This window comes from Bos indicus x Bos taurus, chromosome 2 (genome assembly GCF_003369695.1).
Source record: "Bos indicus x Bos taurus breed Angus x Brahman F1 hybrid chromosome 2, Bos_hybrid_MaternalHap_v2.0, whole genome shotgun sequence".
NCBI lineage: Eukaryota > Metazoa > Chordata > Mammalia > Artiodactyla > Bovidae > Bos > Bos indicus x Bos taurus.
The window spans coordinates 58,444,640-58,466,638 of record NC_040077.1 but is presented as its reverse complement, the minus strand read 5'-3'; the positions used below and the strand labels follow the sequence as shown (position 1 = coordinate 58,466,638).

The following is a 21,999-nucleotide window of genomic DNA, read 5'->3' as shown; positions in this document are numbered from 1 at the left end:
TTCCAAACTGACTGGAAGACGTCTTTATGTAACTGTGTACATGTACTGTGACTTTTGCACTTTTCCCTAGAAAAACTTAGGATTTTTTTTCCTAAAATCTGCTTAACCAAAAACATTTCATTTTGGCTGATAATATTAAATGCCAGGGTAAAATTACAGTTGTTTTACTAAAGTCTTCATAAGACGTGTAAAATTAGTTTTAAATCATATTTAAATTTTTCATGTCCTAAAATGACATTCATTTTTCACTTGTAAAAATAGCTGCTGTTAGGACAAGGTACCTGGTTCAGTGCCTGGCATATATAATAAGCGTTCAGAAAGCATTTCTTTTCTTCCTTGCCATTTTTGCCAGATAATAAAATCTAAAGAACAATGTGAATGGTGTTTCAATGCCCTGATATTTTTTCACTGTAATTTTTTTGAGCAGTGGACTAAACAGTGACTGAAAGGAAACGGTTTTTCTTAGTCTTAGAACCTGTTAAATTCAGTTCAAGCCTCTGAATTATAGCCAGCTGAAAATGTAGCCTGGCACTTCATAGTAAAAGATCATTATAGAAAATGTACAGTGTGTATAGTAGGAAAATATATTGTGCATTAAATTTTAAGTGATTTCTAGAAGGGATTAACAAAATCAAGTAACATCATTACAAAAAAACTCTCCAAAACACATTTTAAATACTATATCTCCTTGCTGAAGTAATACATAGTTTCACATGAATTTTCATAATTCTGACATGTAAGATAAGATAATGTCTTAGTTCAGGCTGCTGTAAGAAAGTAGCATAAGACTGGGTGGCCTATAAGCAACAGACATTTACTTCTTACAAATCTAGAGGCCGAGAATCTAAGGTCAGAGTTCTAGCATGGTCAGATTCTAGTGAAGACTCTACTTACAGACCTGCCCACGTTGCATTGTGTCTTCACATGGTGGAAAGGACTACGGAGCTTGTGGAGTCTCTTATAAGAGCACTAGTCCCATTCATGAGCATCTCTACCCTCACAGTCTCATCTAATCCCAGTCATTGGCCTCTTAATACCATTACACTATGGGTAGGGTTTCAACATAAAACTTTTAATGGTATACATTTAGTCCATAAAATGGAGTATCTCAATTAGATGTATTACTGGTTTTCTACCTTCAATTTGTATAGCAATAGTGAATATAGAAAGGACCTTGTTTATTTCATAATATATAGTTATTAACCTGTTTATATAAGGCATAAGAAACATTTACTTTAGACATTTATTAAATATTTTACCCATCACACTAAAACCATCTTGTGGACCTTGATGAAAATTGTTTTTAGAGGTAATGGGATTATGTTTAAAGACCTAAGCAATGATAGGGGACTTTTTTTTAGCTTTTTTCTCCAGTTAATGGATTTTTCTCTAGTTCCATAAAACTTATATCAGTGGGATGGTTATCCCAGGAAAGCTCATATCACCAGGAATTATCACCAGGAAGGCCCTGGTGATTTAGAGCATCCTTTTTTTAAAGGAAGAAGCAAGAAATTAATATTTCTAATCTTGTTCTGATATTAGATAATGAATACTATGCCTTTGCCAATGTGTTTTGATCCTACTTTATTATTAAATGGCTTAGATTGTTTGAAAGATCTCTTACTTCTCCTTGAGATTTGATCTGGCTTTTCTTCTACTTAGATATCTAGGAATCTGGAAGTGAGCTCATTGATAATAGCCAGAATTCGTGGTAGTACTGTGAAATGATCTGGTTCTATCTAGTGTGACTCTTTTTTACTTATGAAAACACATATGTGTAATTTCTATGATGGATGTATTGGTCAAGTCCTGTTTTTGCACATTCATTTAATTGTTATTATTAGCAGAATGTTTCTTGAATAGTTGTTTTATTTAAACTTATATTGTGTTTTCCACCAGAAAGCCAAAGAGCATATCGATTTGTACAAGGGAAGGACTGGGGTTTTAAAAAATTCATTCGAAGAGATTTTTTGCTTGATGAAGCTAATGGTCTTTTACCAGATGACAAGCTTACATTATTTTGTGAGGTGGGTACATTTTTTTATTCAAGGAACTCAGTGTTTGGTTATATTTAGTAGTAAAGCAAAAACATGCACTAGAACAATATTGATTGCACTTTTTAAATTAACTAACTGGTATAATTGGCAAGGTTTTATATAAATATTCTAAAAGTAAAAGCTAACAAGTTCTTAGAAATCAGTATAGTAGCCAGCCTGAAAAAAGTCCTATCGTTAGCTATAAATTGTTTATACAGTTATACTATCACATACTTCCTCATACAAAGACTCTGGATGTGTATGACTTTATATGAAAATTTCTAAATATCTTCTTCATTCTGAATAATTCTAAATGGCCAGCATTTTTTGTCATATTCAGATTGATGATATTAAATATAGTGGCTTATCAGTTTGAATCCATACTTGCATGGTAGTGAAAGTACCTGAGAAAAGATTGGGAAGCTTTTTGTTCACTTATTCAAACAGATGTTAGCATTATAAATAATGGCATCTCAAAATTTTTAAGCTACACTTTTGTTGTCAAATATATGATATAATCATATGCATGAAATGCCATCTTTTGAAAGTTGCTAGCATTGCCCCTTCCAATAATTTACACTTATGATTTGTCTTAATTTGAGGCTTGAACTAGCTTCTGTCATTGTTATTACATAGCTTTATCTATATGAATTGTTGAAATGATTGGGTAACCTCAACATTAAATATATTTCAGTAGGTTATTTTAGACAGATGAATGTCTTAAAAGCACAATAACTTACTTAACTGCTACTGAATTAGCTTGACGCTTCTTATAGAAAATGTGTAAAATTTCTTGGCAGGATTACAAATTAATTATATGTCATTATGCTGTGTCAGAAGAATAATTGAAATATGGCCCCAGAGACTACATAGTGCAAATGGAATGCATCTTATTTTCACTTAGACAAGTTAAATGAACTATAAGATGAATTTGTTATGAATACTATTATTTGGTTGATAATGCACATAGCACAAGTGTCTTGAGCAGAGCTTATCATTAAATAATTTGATAAAAATACACACTAAAGCATTTGTTGCCAATAGAGAGATATTCTAAGTAGTATTTAAATAATTATAGGGTGTGTTATTTAAGCATTCTTAATATAGAATATTTTCAGAATTTTAGTAGTTATCCTAAATTTCAACATATTAATTTATTTTAATCACATAATCATAGAATTTAAAGGACATTAAAGGCTATGTAATCCAATTAAGGAAAAAAAATCTACCTACTGCAGCTAAAAGTCTTTTTGTGAATTTTAAGAAACTGTTTCTGTTTTTAGAATTGAAATATTGTTTACTAAAGTATGCTTCCCTAAGTATATTTTATTGGAACCTAGACAACTAAAAAATTCAGAATGAAGGCTGAAACTAAGATTTATTTTGATACATGTTTTTGAAGTATATTTTTTATCTACATGCTAAATTTTACATGCTAGTCATCTCCTAAAAATAGAATCCACCAGTGACATACATTTTAAGTTGATCACATTTAGTGTTAGATACTATAATACATACCTTTACTGATAGAGACATTGATACCTTGGGCACTGTATATAACATAGGTGGGCTTTGAACAAACTTTCCTCATGCCCTCCACCGTTTCTTCCATACCTCTCATTGATGCCCTTCCTTCTACAGCATCTCCAGCACTGCTTGCAGAAGAGGAGGAAGCATTGCACTGCCCTACCTAAAGAACTGCCTCCTCCCCCTCCCCTGCAAGTGGTGCTGTAGACAGGTAAGGCAGTTTGGTGCTACCCTTTTGTGCAAGACATAAGTAATCTTGCAAGTCCTGTGAATCAAGTAGCCAGAGCTAGAAGTTTCTGTCAGTGTAAACAGTTCTTTCTGCTGCTGCTTTTCCAAAGTGATGCAGAAAACAGGAATTGAAGAATAAGTAGGAAAAATAGAAAATTGGTTAGATTAATTTATCTTTGGAATCCAACAGATTTTAAATAGTCTCAATCTGTAGATCCATGCTAGTCTGTGGTAAACAGAAGACTCTATATACAGATAGATAATATAGGTAATGAATTTTTCATAAAATTAAAAAAATTCATTTAGAATTTTCTTTCCTCCTATTTTTCTGTTACTAAGTTATCCTTTCTGTTTTAATATACTTTTGGTAATGGATGGGAGTTGTGTTTTATTCTCTAAAAATGACAGAATGGAAAATTGACAACCATATTTCTATCACCCAGTTTCTAAAAAAGGATACCTATATTTGAAAGCCAGAAAGTTTAAGACCCACTATTCAGGAAAATGATATGAAATTGGACTACTTAGAAGTTTCTCATTTTAGAGCCAGTGTGAGGGATGGTTCAATAGTTGATTAGAGCATTAAGATTTGTAGTACTACGCACCTTTGTAAATTCCTAGCTAGTCTTTACAATTTGTTTAGAGAATCGAGAGAATTTTAAAAATAGGAACCAGTAGTCACCTTAATTCCACACTAGAGGAGACCCAGATTTCTAGGACAGTCATAGCTGATTAGAGCCTGCACATGCTCATCTTTAGTCTGAATTATATCCTCAGAGTTGAGCCAAAAGCAGATTTGAAAAAGAGCTGTCAGAGGGGTTTGAGGTATTACTTTGCAGCATTTGTCAGTTTTGATTATTGTGCATTTGTCATTTTATTTTGAAAGAACAACCACTTCAGAAAAGAATCTCAGCCTTTCTTCTGAATTTTTTTTTACTCTTAAGTTCCATTCATAAGAATGTTCATTACCTATATTTGAATATGTACTAGAAAAAGCTAAAATTTTACCAATTTCTTTATTATAGGTATTAGAAAAAATAATCATCACCACTCATTGCATAACAGTTTAAATTAGATCATTAATTTGTGCTCTGTAGTCCCTTGAATACTCTTCAGAGTGTATGAAACGTTAATTCTGTCTTACTTAAAATTTGTGGCTGCTATGATAATTATATGTAGATGTGTATGCCAATAATATTTCTTATGAATTATTATATATAGTCAAATATAACATCAATATGTATGAAATATCTTTTTTTAATCTTTTTTCCTTCTATCACCTGATTTTTGTGAAACTTACACATTAAATATATTGTTTTGAGTTAGGATTATTAAACAATAAATAGAACTTAAGAAATCTTTTCCTAAATTTAAATATGATCACATTCTTATGACTCCACTACATCCTACGTACTTTATGCAAGTAATTGAACTGTTCAATTCACTCCAGCTTTTGCTCACTAGAAGTTACAAGAGCAGTGCTGATATGAACAAGTGAATAGTGTCTTTGTGACCCTTGACTAAACCCTGAATAGTGATACCAGTATTTTTTATTTAAGTATCATTAAGTTATAATGTATGATATAACAGCAATCAGGTAAGAATTACTGAAGATTTTTCCCGTTTTGTAATTTGTAAAATTTTAGAAACAATTTGAATAGTTAAAAGTTAATAGAAGAATTTTTATTGGAGGACTTATTTGTATGCATAATGTCTTAGCTCCTGTACTTGAAAAAACTTCTTGCAAGATTGTTGCAATAAATCCCTTCAGAGCCATAACTGCATTAAAGTATTAATACTGCTGCTGCTGCTAAGTCGCTTCAGTCGAGTCTGACTCGGCTCCGCTGCCCCTGGGATTCTCCAGGCAAGAACACTGGAGTGGGTTGCCATTTCCTTCTCCACCGCGTGAAAGTGAAGTCGCTCAGTCATGTCCGACTCTTAGCAACCCCATGGACTGCAGCCTACCAGGCTCCTCCGTCCATGGGATTTTCTAGGCAAGAGTACTGGAGTGGGGTGCCATTGCCTTCTCCGACTATATAGTGCTGCTGCTGCTAAGTCACTTCAGTCGTGTCCAACTCTGTGCGACCCCATAGATAGCAGCCCACCAGGCTCCGCCGTCCCTGAGATTCTCCAGGCAACAACACTGGAGTGGGTTGCCATTTGCAAAGAATGCTAAAAAAGGGAATCTGGGAATGTAGGTCTAGTCTTCCTCTGATACTGACTAGCAGTGGATTTAGGATGCTTTAGTTATCTTCTCTGGATCTCACTTTTTCAAATTTTTTAATAAAATAAGGTGATTGGATTAGATGATTTTTATGACATGTTTTCAAAAAGATTAGTAAAATCAGGAAAACAAAATGGTTAATGAGAATATCCTCAGAAAATAGTGTTTGTTCATTCGTATGAAATAGATGTTATTACATCTAGGTGAGTAAGGACTAATGAGACTTAATATTCTCAAGCATTTTATATTAGACTATTATTATACTTTCTTAGCATGTTAGTAATTTGGTCCATTTTATCCATTTCTAGTGTACAATTTCTACAGTTTATTTGTCCATATGCATACCAATACTATTAATTAAAGAAAACCTTATGAAATACAGCTTTAAATTAACAGTCATCTATTGCTGCATAACAAACAACCACAAAATTTAGCAGCTTAAAACAGCATTTTTTGTGAAAGATGGTTCATTTACTCTGAAACATTTGCCTTACCAGTTGAGGTAGTATTTTCTTCCACTTATTAAATATAATATGAAATTTCTAGTAATATTAATAGTGTATTCCTTTTCTTAAAGTTTGTGCCAAACTTAGTGGTGTTTTAAGATTTCATTTAAAATATAGTCATCTTTAATGAGAAATAATTTAATCCATATTATGTTGGGCTCCATGTAAAAGCAAAGTTTTAATCATCAGTTCAGTTCAGTCACTCAGTCGTATCCGACTCTTTGCGACCCCATGAATCGCAGCACGCCAGGCCTCCCTGTCCATCACCAGCTCCCGGAGTTCACTCAAACTCATGTCCATCGAGTTGGTGATGCCATCCAGCCATCTCATCCTCTGTCATCCCCTTCTCCTCCTGCCCCCAACCCCTCCCAGCATTAGGGTCTTTTCCAGTGAGTCAACTCTTCACATGAGGTGGCCAAAGTATTGGAGTTTCAGCTTTAGCATCAGTCCTTCCAATGAACACCCAGGACTGATCTCCTTCAGAATGGACTGGTTGGATCTCCTTGAAGTCCAAGGGACTCTCAAGAGTCTTGTCCAACACCACAGTTCAAAAGCATCAGTTCTTCGGCGCTCAGCTTTCTTCACCATCCAACTCTCACATCCATACGTGACTACTGGAAAAACCATCTCAAGAGTCTTGTCCAACACCACAGTTCAAAAGCATCAGTTCTTCGGCGCTCAGCTTTCTTCACCATCCAACTCTCACATCCATACGTGACTACTGGAAAAACCATAGCCTTGACTAGATGGGCCTTTGTTGGCAAACTAATGTCTCTGCTTTTTAATATGCTATCTAGGTTGGTCATAACTTTCCTTCCAAGGAGTAAGCGTCTTTTAATTTCATGGCTGCAGTCACCATCTGCAGTGATTTTGGAGCCCAAAAAAATAAAGTCTGACACTTGTTTCCACTGTTGGTTTTAATCATACCAACGTTTATTTATTGATTATTTCATAGATAAAGGTCTTTGAATCGAACTAAGTTATATTGTTCTGTTTTTTTAATGAAAGATTTCCATGAACATTAATAATTACATTGTTTTATGAGAATCCTTATACTTTAAAATTTAAATCAATATTACTAGATATTTAAATCAGTGTTATTAGCATTGAAACATGTAGGGACAATACTTAAAATGCTGCCCAAATTGCATATTATAGTCTGTAGTTTTAAACAACATTTTAAAATATTCTAAAATGTCATAAGTGTTATGCTGTGTTTATTATATGTTCAATAAACTTTAAATATTGATAGTTCTGTAATGTGAGGAAATAAAAAATTAAATTTCTTTCTCCTCAGAAAAGTATTTTCTCCTATTTGAATTTGGAATTATATTATGACCTTTTTTTGTTGTTGAGAAATAGTTTTTGTGATTACTTTAATAACTGAGCATTCTCAGGAATCAGTAAGCCATTTATTTACATAAAATGTCACTTAAAATGATCTAATTCGTTTCAATTTTTTTTTTCTGTATCATTTCTCTCTTTTAATTTGTGACTTTAAATTCAGTTCCCAAATGTTAGCATTTTTGATACGGAGTACATTGAATTTTCTGCGTGATTTTAATGATAAGTTTAGGTTGAAACTTAGTAGCTTACTACTGATATTAATTTATGAAAGTATTTTTTCTTGCTGTTCTTTTTTTTATTAGGTGAGTGTGGTCCAAGATTCAGTAAATATATCAGGACATACTAATACAAATATGTTAAAGGTACCTGAATGCCGACTAGCAGAAGATTTAGGTAATCTCTGGGAAAACACAAGATTTACAGATTGCAGTTTTTTTGTGAGAGGACAAGAATTTAAAGCTCATAAATCTGTTCTTGCAGGTACTTTGTACTTTTGAGTAACATATTACATTTCTTTCATAAATTTTTGCATTAAATAATGATGCTTAATCTTGTTACAGCTCGATCCCCAGTTTTTAATGCCATGTTTGAACATGAAATGGAAGAAAGTAAAAAGGTAAACCTTGTTTAAAGGGCTCACATCTAATTTATATACATGTAGAATTTTGGAATGTATATTTTACAAATAACAGTACATGTTCTTATTGTTAGGATTTTAGAAAGAAATAAGAGGATGGGGTGAAATGGGTTCTATAGTAGAAAAATAGATTTAGCTTAATGTGGGCTAACATTCCAAATAACAGCTATTGCTATTGTGGCGTGTCACAATAGCAAAATAAGTGAGTATTTGTTATTAAAAAAGGATAGCTATCTGAAAGGACTGTTCTGATCCATACCTATTTGAGAGTTCTCCGGTTAAGGTGTATATTCCTTATTTCCAGACTTTTGAGTTGATTTTGGAATTTGTTTTCTAGAACAGAAACAATTCCTACATTCTTTTTACCACTATAATAAGAATAAGTGTATTATATTTAATAAAGGACATAAATTATGTTATTATTAGTCTACTTGAACTGTAATACTACCCATTTGGTTTTCCCAGATATTTCTCTTTTATCTGCTATTTTGAAATGTAATCAGACTAAAGACCAGAGATTGATTTTTGCTGGTTGTATTACATGTGCGCCAACTGGGCAACTCCTTCCTAAGTTTATTTACGTGGCTCAGCTTTCTCCTCCCTAAAGAACTAGAGGAACAAAAAAAGTTAATAGCCATCTTCCTCTAAGATAGAGGTCAGAAACTGAATAAAGATATATTTAGTTTGACCTTGCACATTTGTTTTTATTTGTATTTGACTTTTTAACTGAGAAACTGGGGTTTCTATTTCTACATGGTAGTGCTTGACTTGGTATACTTCTTCTTAGACCTGCCTGCTTAAGTTTTAAAATATACTTTAATGAATATTTGAGTTGTACATTGCTTAAGTGCAGATTTTGGGCTTTTAAACTATTGTCAGTTTTGCTCTGGTTCATTATCTATGTGCTTTTTTGAAATACAACATTTTTTGTGTTTTCAATACCAGAATCGAGTGGAAATAAATGATGTAGACCCTGAGGTTTTTAAAGAAATGATGAGATTCATTTACACAGGGAAAGCGCCAAACCTTGACAAAATGGCTGACAACTTGTTGGCAGCTGCAGACAAAGTAAGTAATTAGGTCTTAAAGAGCTGAAAAATGTCCTCAAGCTTGACATATCTAGAAAGCTATCATCAAATGAGAACCCTCAATAACTTGAAGTATTGAATTAATTTATACTATTTGAGGATGCCTCTTGAGAGTATTATGAAATAACACAGTGGGATAATATGGAAATGAAAAAATTTTAAATCAGTAAGACATAAAAATATTTTGAGCTGATTTAGAGTATATGGAGCAAATGGAATGTTAACTCAGACACAGTAGTTTTGAGTGTATCTTTACTCTGTTTTATGAGAACACATGCAGTAGTGCAGATAATTTATTGCAATTTAGAGATAGTCTTAAGATACACTGCATGATGTTCATCTATAAAAAAGGAAGAAAATATTGTGTATTTTTTCTAATTTAATCCTGTATTCGTAGATTTATTTTTTAATACAAGGATATAGAGAAAAAAAACATCTTATTTTGTAATGTTCTTTCACAGTGCTAAATTCTTGAAGATAGGGAAACAGTGTAAAAGTGGCAGGAGATTTCAAAGTCAGTAGTTCTGAATCCTGAAAATGCTAAAGCTCATTGGGAGCTTTCTCCAAAAGTACTAATATCCATGCTGCTTCTGTCCATGTATATGTCTGTATGTGTTTGCATGAATATGTATTTATAATGATAATCATACTCATTTTGAAAAATGTTACCATAGGGAGAAACTGGGACAAGTGTATATGGAATCTTATTTCTTATAGCTTATAGCTTTCTTATTTCTTATAGCTTATTCAAATCTGTAACTGTCTCAGAATTTAAATGTATAAATGCCATTATAATGGAATGAAAAATACAAAACACGTAGACATGAGTCTGACAAAAGATGTTCAAGACCTGTATGCTGAATATTACAATATACTGATAATAGAAAATCAGGTACACTTCAGTAAATGGAGAGAAAGTCTTGTTAATGGACAATGCACTTCTCTTTTGATTAGGAGAAGCAGCAAGTCAGTATCAAAATCCTAACCTGCCTTTGCAGGGATGAGGGGTACAAATTGACAAGCTGTTTTAAAATTGTATATGCAAGTGCAGGGACCTAGAATAATCAGATAACTTTGAAAAACACTATTAATAAAATGGAGAACTCATAAAGCTTTAGTATTTAAGACACTGTTGTATTGGTGACAAGATAGACAACTCATTGAAACAGAATAGACAGTACAGAAATAGACTGTCACATGTACGACTCTATAATTTTTGATGAAAGTGCAAGGATAGTTGATTGGAGAAACGATAGTCTTTTCAGTACATGGTGCTGTAGGAATTGGTAGTCTGTACCCAAAAAGATGAACTGTGGTTGAACTCTTGAAAAAAACGAATTCTGTATGTGTACTTCACATCATGTTCAAAAAGTAACACAGAGTAGATTATAAACCTAAAAAAATCTTAAACTTCTAAAAGAAAATACAGGAGAATGTCTTTAAAGTCTTACATTAGGCAGAGACTTCTTGGCTATGACACCAAAAATATATAAAAGGAAAAATTATAACTTGGGCTTCAATGAAATTTAAAACTTCTTCAGAAGACACAGGTGAATAAAAAGACTAGCCACAGACTGGAAGAACATATTTGCAAAGCATAACTGATGAACAACTTTTATCCAGAATATATATGATAAAGGTCTTTCATATTCAGACTACATAAAGAACTCTCAAAACAGTTATAAGTAAACACAGTTATTTCTAAAACTAAAAATATTTGAATAGACACTTCTTAAAATAATGTCCATTCAGTATATCAAAAGATGCTCAACCTCATTAGTGTAGTATAAGTTAAAACCACCATGAGATACATCTATGATTGTTATAACAGCTAAAATTATTAAAAGCATACCAAGTATGGTCAAGGATGTGGACTCTCATATACTGCTTATGAGAGTGTAAAATGATACAACCACTTTGAAAGACCGTTTGGCAATTTTTTTAAAGTTTTACACTTAACCATATTATCCAGTGCATTTATTTATAGGTTTATACTCAAGGGAAAAGACAGCATATGCCTGTTTAATGACATATGAATGTTTGTAGCAGCTTTATTTGTAACGGCTAAAAACTGGAAACACCCAAATGTTCATCAACAGATCAATGGGATACCACTGAGCAGTAAACAGTGTAGAACTATTGATACACAGACAACAGCATGCATGAATCTTAAAATAATTATAATTGCTGGAAGCCAGATAAACACAAGTGCAAATTGTATGATTTCTTTTATAGAAGACTTCAGAAAATGTGAATTCTAGCAGTAGAAAACATATCAGAGGTCTTGCCTGAGGTGGGGTAAGAAAGGATTACAAAGAGGTAGAAGGAAGTTTGGGGGATAATGACTATGTTCACTCTTGATTTAATGATGGTTATGTGGCTGTATAAACTTCAAATATGTGCATTTTATTGTATGCCAGTTATACCTCAATAAAGCTGCCAAGTATGTTCTCTTCACATGTATGTCAAATACAAGTTATGGTTATGAGTATTAAGCTTTATCATTTTTCTTCAGGATTAAGTAGTGACAATATGCTGTGTCCTGACTGGTGTTTAAAATATTAGAAAAGAGAAATATACTCATTAAGAGTATTAAGTAATAAAGGTATTTTTGTTTGTTTGTTTTTTGAGTACTAAGAGGATTTTAAAGAAACTCTGTTTTAAAAATACACTATACCTTGCGCGTGTGCTCAGTCACTCAGTCTACCTTTGGACTTCAGCCCTCCAGGTTGCTCTGTCCACGGGATTCTCCAGTCAAGAATACTGGAGTGGGTTGACAGTTCATCCTCTATCTTGAACTTAGATAGAAATTTTCTTAAGATAGAAATTTCTTAAGAAAAATTAGTCTTTATCTTGAATACAGTAACTCATACTTTCTTTATATTTAAAATAAAAACTTTTAAAGTACCCTCAGTTCGATGTGTAATATGCTTTAAATATCATGTATTTAGAACTTGGCAGTTTTGAATAAATGTTCAATTTTGTGTTTTCCTTTCTGGATAGTATGCACTGGAACGGCTGAAGGTCATGTGTGAAGAAGCTTTGTGTAGTAACCTCTCAGTAGAAAATGTTGCTGATACCCTTGTCCTTGCAGATTTGCACAGTGCAGAACAATTGAAAGCACAAGCCATAGACTTTATTAATAGGTAAGCTGTGCTTGTATTTCAGTGGACATGACACCTTCAACAGTTTTTCACCTGACTTTTTCTTAAGTGTGTTTAAATCTTCAATGCAGGTGCAGTGTACTTCGACAGCTTGGGTGTAAAGATGGGAAAAACTGGAACAGCAAGTAAGATGACATCAGTTTCTGACTTAAAGTTGATCTGCATCCATGAAATTAAGTGTTTGTTGCATAGCCTTTTGTTCATCTACAATAAGTATGAATCCAGATATTAATGACATGAAGCAAACTGCCAGTTTAAAAAAATAATAATTTAACCATGTAGTGGATTCTTGAGGCTATGCTCCCTTGTAGATCAGCTTGTAATGTGAACTGGGATGGACACTGTCTTTTCTTAAGCATATATGTTCACATTAGCATGTGGCTCAGTCCAGGTATTTCAGTGACTACTAGAGACCCTGTGCCTGCCGCTTCAGAAAGCATTTCTAAAAATGTGGGAAATATTTATTTTATCCTATGAGGAAATGTACCCTCCAGGTTTACCTGGAAAGTCTTGACATTTGAGTGCCACTGCTTCTTAGGGCAGCCAGGTACCTTGCATCACATCTGCATTAGGTTAATTACCTAGCCTTCCATAAATGGTAGCAATTTGATCTTTCCCCTGGTAAAACTGGTAAGGAGCAGGGTAGTCGTGACATCTTTCTAAGCCTGAATCTTCAGAATGACATAACCATGAGAATTTATTATTCCCTTTTATTCCCCCTTCTTCACTCATTTTTCGAGTGACTTTTTTACTCTTTGCAGTTACTCAGAATCAAAAGGAGAGTCAGTAGGTTGAAGAATTTGCATCTGCTTTTGATTAGTTTTTACCTATGTACCATTAAACTCTGTTCTTGGAAATTATCAAAAATTGATGTAAGAAATTAAAAAAAGATTGTGTCAAAGACAGGAAAATGAATGTTTGACTTACAATTCCCTTGCTTTCATCTGTTTTGATAGATTTGAAGTTGGTTAACTGAATTCTTAATAGTTCGTGAATTCTGTTTTCTGAAGGTAAAAATGAGTGAATACTTTTACTAGCTAGTCTGTATATTAAAAAAAATCGAATGATAATTTTGTGGTGCTTCATACTTTGCCACATTCAATCTCTGATTTTAGTCTGTTAAAATATTTTACAATGTCAAAAAAATATAAGCTTATTCTGTATCCCATGTAGAAACTATGGTGTACATAGAGACCATCAATAGATACTTGTTGAATTAAATCAATGAAAATATCAGGCATATTAACAATCTGTGTGATTCTAAACAGCGAGTTGAAATTATAAATGTGAAAGTACACTGGTAATTTGATGTCAGGCAAATTTTTTAATTGTTATTAGCTAATGTTTAGTTCAGCAAACTAAACTAAATGCCTAGCATCAGTTTTGTGTCAAGCACTATGCTGAGGTGCTGCATATAGAAACAAGTATGAGGGAAAATCCTTGTTCTTAAGAAATTTATCTAATAACAGAAACACATCCATGCATATTTCATTATAATATGGTAAGTAATGTCATAAAGAAGGGTATGTTCAGGACACAACTAAGGCTGGAGGTTTAGACGTAAAGATGACTGGGCTTTGTCTTAAAATCTGAATAGAAATAAGCAGAACTGAGGAGGAAATAAGAGGCATTGCAGACAGAAAGCATCGCTTGAATCTAAGTATAGATGCATGAAACAATAGTAGATCATTCATTTGACAGATATTTATGAACACAATATATGTTTTTTATGCCTTCCTAGAGTTTATGGTTTAGCAGGAGATATATAGGAACTAAACAAAGTAGTTGAAATAAAGTGTAATAATAGGTAAGGCAGAGCATACCCATCTGAGCACATAGCAAAAGGACCTGACCTAAGTGTCAGAGAAAGTCCTTTTGAAGAATTGTTGTATAAAGACCTGAAGTATTAGTAGAAGTTACCTCGGTGAAGAAGAGGGAAGAGGTGGAAAGGTATGTCCCAGAAAAAAAAAAAAAAGATACAGGCGTGCAACGGTTTGAAGATAAGAAAGAAGAGTATGGGGATGAGGAGTATGAGAAGCTGGGGAAAAAAGTCAAAGATCAGATCATGGAAGGCCATCTAAATAACATTAGGGCTTTTAGACATTATTCAAAGAGGATGGTCATACAGTAAAAGAGTTTAACCTAGAGTAGAATTTTGATCGGGTGTTTGTTTTAGCAGTCTCTCCACATGCTTGAGCGTGGGGAGGTTGAGGTGCTGGTGGTAATTAAGGAGCATGGTTACGTATAGGTAGGCCAGTTAGAAAGGTATTGAAGATAGTCCAGGCAAGAGATGAAGGTAAAAATTTGACTTGATTAGTGATAGTGGGGCTAGAAAGAAATAAAAGGATATAATATTTTGAATGGACAGTCTATAACATTTGGGTATTATTTGGATGGTAGGTAGGTAGAAAGGAGAGAAGACAGGAGACAAGCAAGGATAACTAGATTTATTGCTTGAGTAACTGTGTTAACTCAGAGCATGTTGTACATCCTTTAACAATAAACAGTTCAGTATTGCTGTTGTTGTTATTATTAATATTTTACACAGTGCCAAAGCATGGAATGGGAGGTAGAAAGCTAGGGGGAAGAACTGGGAAACTTTGTTTCTGATTTCTCTTTCTAAAGAACCTGTGTACTGGCATTGGAGAACAACAGAAGAAGACCTTTTTAAGGTGTTTATTACTGAGGTAGCATGGAAGCTGGTTTGAGAAGAGCATGATAGAGTAGAAGACAAATTAGGAGACTGATAATAATTCAAGCATGAGATGTTGTGGGCCTTAACTAGGGATTCAGGATACCTTTGGGAATTCAAATAGGGCTTTAATGGTTGATTGGAAAGGATGGCATCTAGGGTGACTCCCAGGTTTCTGACTTGAATCACTGGGTGATGATGGAAGCATTAGCTTATTGGAAATGAGAGAGGAAGAATTTGGGGCTCAAGAGAGACATGTTGAGTTCTTATCCTCATTCTGAAATTTACGGTTTTCAAGGCATGTCCAAGTAAAGAAAACAGGTGGTTGGGGACAGACCTTGTGGGAGGCCTAGGACTTAGCAAATCACTGTTTATCATTGTTGAGTATGATAGTTAAAATTGTGAAAGTGGCTGAGATAAGATGAACAGTGAATTCTAAAGAAGAATAGAGGGCAAAACTTGGAACTCTAGAGAAAGCCTGTGTGTAAGAGCTGGAGAAAGGAGCTCTTGAAAGAGTGAGTGTAGAAATGGTAACAGTGGGAGTAGAGCTCTGCAGACAAGTGTCATACACTTCAGGAGAGTAGAATTTGCAGAAAAATTGAACAGTTTCAGTTACAACAGAAAATACCAATAAGGTAAAGATGATATTTTAATGAATTCAAGTGGTGTGAATACATAGGGGGACAGAATTTTGAAATCTGTAAATTAAAAAAAAAAAAAAAATGACAGTGTAACAATGCATTTTGAAAAGTACTCCTTAGTAAACATCTCTTACTTTTATTTTTCAGCCAAGCAGCGGACATAATGGAAACATCTGGGTGGAAGTCCATGATTCATTCTCACCCACATTTGGTAGCAGAAGCCTTCCGAGCACTAGCATCTGCACAGTGTCCACAGTTTGGTATTCCACGAAAACGGCTAAAACAGTCTTGAAACCTTCCATGAACTGTAGAAAAATGGAATTGACTTTTACTCCTCCAGGTCCAGAAGGATTCTAATACACAAACCATAAGCGAGAGTTGTTTCTGTTGTTTTGTCCACAGAACAGAAGCTGAAAAAGCATATTGCTTGCATTTCAGGTGGATAATTTATGGTTTATTCTTCAGCTTTAAATTAGACTGATTATACTCTAATTCACTTCAAGGCCTTAAATTATCTTCAGTGACTTCTCTTGTTCATACAATACTTTAATTTTTTTATTGTGCCTTGTCATTGTGACCAAGGCTATGCAGGATTGCACTAGCTCCATAATGCAGTAATATTGATAACTGAAGATAGTAAGTTTCAAAAAGATCTTCCATTAGTTTGAGAAAGGCAGATGAGTTTTGTAGGGTTTGTCCTGTACTAAAAGTTTAAAACTAGGTTTTCCTTTAAAAAAGCACTTGTGTTGGAGATGACTGGTAATGTTTCTAGTCTACGTTCTATAAATACAGGAGAACCTGCTTACCTTCAAGGTAAGTTATGGCAATACACTGCTTCAGTTCTAATTTATTTTTCTTTTCAGGGGGCAAATATGCAATGAATTGGCCCAAATTTTTAGTGAAATTTGTGATGTTTGTATGTTAATTGTCCAGCAAACTAAGAGAAGCATAACAAACCTTTACTTGTGTTTCTTTGTGAATTTATCCAAGTTTACAGTGATTGAGAACTGATTGAGGTTAAGATTTCAATAAGAAGAAAGCATGTTTAGTGCTGAATTAATTTTTTTTTAATTTATAGTGACCTACATTTACATGAAGAATTCTATATGTTAAAAGTAAGGATGACCAAATGTAAATTTAATGACTGGGCCAATTAAGAAGATATATATGCACTTTTAATGTGTAACTTTTATATGCTAAATGGTACTTTTTTTTTTTCTTTCTTTTGAGGGAATTGATGTGGTATTATTAATCGTCTTAACTTTTGAAAGAATTTTTTAAGAAAGATGGAGGCAACTGGGATGTTTGTGATAATAGATAAGAAAGATATTCCCAATTACAGTTACATTGGTTTGACTTTCAGACATTCATTATTGAATTTACTACTGTTTGATCACACTTTAGAGAAGGCACCTGAACAGTAAATGAATCCTAGGCAGTCTACTCTCCTTCTAAAAACAATGAACTGTTATTATGTGAAGACCAAAGGAGAGGACCCTTAGAATATGTCAGGCTACACTCTGAAACCTTTTTTCCTCCCGAGGTTTCTCCTGTCTATCTCAGTAACTGTACCAACATTGTGGATGATAATTGAAATAATGCATAATGTGAACAGGATAAACTGTTTATAAACTGCTTTTCACAGGCCAGTTCTTTATTATAAATGAATTTTAGCTTTAAACACATACATATCTTCAGTTTGTTCACAGCAGAGGTCTGTTCTAGTGCATTGTCATGGCGAAGCAGGAGTGATCAGTGTCAAGCCCTGCATCGGATTTCCTCTAACAGTGGTAGTATGCTTCTTAGGCAAGATTTGTGTTTGACCACAAGGGGAAAAAGTGTGTCACTGGAAAAAAGAATGCATATATTATATATTTACCTATGTAACTATTCTCCAGATTAAAATTTGTATAATTTGTTTATTTAGTTTTTGAAGTTAGGGCAAATGGAAAAAAAATGAAGCTAAAGTTTTAAAATAGATATTATTTTTGTTTTCTATTAGGTATTTACTGAATCCTAATATGCCAAGAATGATTCGTATTTACATTGAACAAACACTGTCAAATAACCATTTGTTATCCACATCAAACTGAAGTTTGAAAAGATGGTATTTTCAGATATCTTCATTTCTTCTTTTGTAGTTTGAGTCTTTGTTGTATTAAGTTAAATTTAATATTGAAAGACTACCTTGGGATAGAAGAAGGATTCTTAGATATGAATGGACTCTGTCCTGTGTAAGAGTATTATAGGGAGTAGAAAACTATGTAAGAGTATTACAAGGAGCAGAAATTCACTTCTTAGCTAAACCATAAGATTGAGCCTTTTAAATTTACAGTGTGCAGCTTAAAAAAAAAAACACATACATACACACTTTAAGGATTTGAGATTTTGCCAGGGTCTTAGAAGAAAAAAATTCCTCTCTCAGGCCCTAGAATTTTGTTGTCACATATTAAAAAAAAAAAATACTGGTGTATCCATTTATATCAAATGCACACAGATGCATTGTGAATTAATTCACTGCTTGAATCTACATTTCTAACCATAGTGACTTCAGTGGTAACATCTATAATGTACATTTCAGCTTACCCTTACTTTTGTGTTTATTGCAAATCTGAAGGGTTTTATTATAAAGATTTTTTTTTAGTTTGGTAACACATTTTGTACCAAAAATGTCAAACACTGTGCTGTAAGGATATCCACGTTTGTAGAAATGTCCACTTTTCAGATAATTTAATGCCTACCAATTATATTAACAGAATCACATGGTAGTTGATTTATTTTTTTATTTATTATGTATATTTTTGGTATTGTGGGTTCTTGAGGCATTGTAAAACTGTTAATGTATTCTGAAATGAGTGTTCTAATAGCCTTTAAAAAAAAAAAACAACTATACACATGGTTTTCAGTAGACACAGATTTTGTTCCAAGCAGTGTTGCCTTTTGAACTAAAGCCTGCTCCTGTTTCCCTTTTGTCACCTAAACAGCTCTTTCTTAGAAAAGTAGTTACTGGTCTTAACGTTACATATTATAAAAGTAACCATTGGAGAACTGTTAGATTGAGATACAGAAACACTATATTTGTGCCTTTTTCATTTTTTAATTTTAGTGTGTATCGGTATTTGGAGCACAAATATGAAGGTGCCATCACATATGGCCTGCCATTGTTACCTCCTTGAATACTCATGTGTCATTGTCTTGAAATAGTAATTGGAGATCCTTGCATGTATTATGTGGTCATTAGGCATGTGTGTGTGCGTGTGTATGTGTGTCTATGTATATTTGCTTGGATTTGTGTGTGGTATGTTCAAAAGTGAATTTCTGAAAATAGGACTCAGTTAAATGTTGAAAGTTTAGGTTAGTTGAAATGTATTCCATTTAAATGTGCTTTATTTGGGGGGACAATTGAGGAAATTATAATTCTCAAAAATGTGACCAATTTACTGCATGATGAAATGTGAAAACAGTGCCTTTTTAGGACATCAGTTTTGAAATTGAGTTTAAAAATATAATGAAGATCTCTTAAAAATTTGTCATGAACATTAATGTTTTATTTTTAAACTAAATTTAAGTTAGAGCTTAAATTGCCAGACATGTAATTAACTAATTTATTTACCCATTTAAGTTTTGTGCATAAATTCAAAATCTAAGCAGAATCTTTGTATGCTTCCTAGTGTTAACTAAAATAGAACACTAGGGACTTCAGTAAGTTGTTTTGTTTAAGTCCAACTCAGCAAGCTTTTCTCAAAGCCAAGTCTGCTTGAAGAGATGAATTATTCTGAGTTGGATGTTCATGCTCTTTGATGGGTAAAATGAAAATATTCAGTGTATTCTTGGAAAACAAGGTGGGTGGGTGGGTTTTAGTGTTTTCAGATTATAAAGACAGCACTTTCAGCACACATAAGAGTATTTTGCAAACCTCTTTTATACAGATTATGAGCTCTACTTTGTTTAAGTGTTAAAATGGAATGATGTAAATTTTAGGTGCAGTTGAACAAATATTGAGTGCCTACCATGCGAGATTTCCTCTTCACTAAGAATGAAATCACCACACCGTGTCTTCTGTTTGCAGTATGTGGACTTTACGTTTGAAAAAGAATTCTTATATTTAAATCTTTTTTTGTTGTTAGAGTTTATCATTGTATACTGTAACCCAGTTAATTTTTGCCTTCAGTTTTTTAGAATGAAAATATAACTTGAGTCCCATTTTTGAAAATAAAAGTCTGCTGAAATTATTTAAAAATTAGTTCTGGGGGGAATTGATTTTCAAGATTCAAATGTATAAAGACACATTGAACTTTTCAGCCTCATTTTTAATCAAGCTGATGTCAATGATGAGATACATACTTTTTGTATCTTGTTGCTGAAAATATTTTTTGCATTTCAGCACGTTGAGTTAAAATAAAGTTGTTACTACTTATTCAGAATTATTTGGTTTATTTTGTGTTTATTTGAAAAGTATGAATGATTCTTTTTCAGATTACTGTGATGTTTTACAAGAAGAGCTATGTATTTGATGTGGTAACCTTTAGAATTATGCATAGTAATTGTCTTTTCTACATAGGGAAGCTAGTGTTTTTTTGGAACCTACTAAAGACCTGTTCCTGGGGATATTGCATATGTGTGTATTTGCTTCCCTCGTGGCTCAGATGGTAAAGAATCTGCCTTCAATGCAGGAGACCAGGTTCAGTGCCTGGGTAGGGAAGATCCCCTGGAGAAAGGAATGGCAACCCACTCCAGTATTCTTGCCTCGAGAATTCCATGGACAGAAGAGCTTGGTGGGCTACAGTCCATGGGGTCACAAAGAGTCAGACACGACTGAGCGACTTTCACTTTTCACCACCTTTCTTGAGTGACTTAATGCTCATATTATGTAATTTAATGTAGCACTTAAATATTTCCTTTCCCTGGTCCTCCTACCCCTTTTTAATTGCAACTAATTATTTGCTGCTGTCAAAAAGAGCAACTTTTGGACAGCATATTACTGGGCCAACTTGGTAGCAGCAACATAATTAGTGCTTAAAAATTATGGCCAAGAACTTCTTAGCTATCCAGTGGTTAAGACTCTGCCTTCCAATACAGGGGGCGTGGCTTCTCTCCCTGGTGAGGAAACTAGGATCCCATATGCCACAAAATGTGGCAAAAAATTGACATACAAACATACATATATGGCCAAAGTGACAGAAATGTACAGTGAAAAGTCTATATACTCAACACACACATACACACACACTGAATTATCCTTAAAATAATAAAAGGGTTGAAACACTTAAATATTACCTATACAACTACAGTAAGATAGGACAAGTGGTCATATTGTAAACTTTGAACTATATTTGACCTCCCTTATTCTGCAGCAGCTGGCCCCCTTCATGCTTTACTTTAGAACACTTGAATGTTGTGTTTTCTTCATTCTATCACCTCATTCTTTTCTAAGAGAAGTCAAGACTGGCATTTGCTTTGATCACTGTTTTTAGATAGAAGACATTAATGGAGACATTTACATTATTGCTGCCTTCTTACATTCTGTGCTGAGGTTTGCATGCATCTGCAGTGGATAGTGGCAAAGGAGCTTGTCATCCCTGTTATGAGTACTTCATTTCCCCTTCTCTCTCTGCCCTTAATTCCCATTTTTAAAGGATTCAGGTATAGTTCTGTCCAGTCTGTAACATCAGAGCCAAACAATTCTTTTGGTATCTAATCTTTCCTCTTGTCCAAATTCAGACCTGGCCTTAATGGGTAAGTGCAAAGAAAAAAATTGCGGGATTTAGGAATAGCAACTGCAGCATGCACACACGCATAAAAGCAACCACTGTCATGAAGACTGATATTACCGACACAGAAGGTTTTTAGAATGTGTACTTTATAAATGCCCAAAGTATGTGGGGGTCATTGGAAATTTTTGCAAGTGT

General features: G+C 33.7%; 1 protein-coding gene across 4 annotated transcripts in view; it reads left to right on the top strand.

Annotated features, from left to right (window-relative positions):
• SPOPL (speckle type BTB/POZ protein like) overlaps positions 1–20,514 on the top strand; it is a 52,989-nt gene extending 32,475 nt beyond the window's left edge. For 2 of the 4 annotated variants that reach the window (XM_027561726.1, XM_027561725.1), the window contains 7 exons: positions 1,900–2,027; positions 8,171–8,348; positions 8,429–8,484; positions 9,451–9,573; positions 12,597–12,739; positions 12,829–12,882; positions 16,238–16,382. In XM_027561726.1, the coding sequence (XP_027417527.1) occupies positions 1,900–2,027; positions 8,171–8,348; positions 8,429–8,484; positions 9,451–9,573; positions 12,597–12,739; positions 12,829–12,882; positions 16,238–16,382 (827 nt within the window). Of the gene's footprint in view, positions 1–1,899; positions 2,028–8,170; positions 8,349–8,428; positions 8,485–9,450; positions 9,574–12,596; positions 12,740–12,828; positions 12,883–16,237 lie in introns of all 4 variants that reach the window. The other 2 variants (XM_027561723.1, XM_027561724.1) reach the window with 2 other exon arrangements.
• Positions 20,515–21,999: the final 1,485 nt, after the last annotated feature.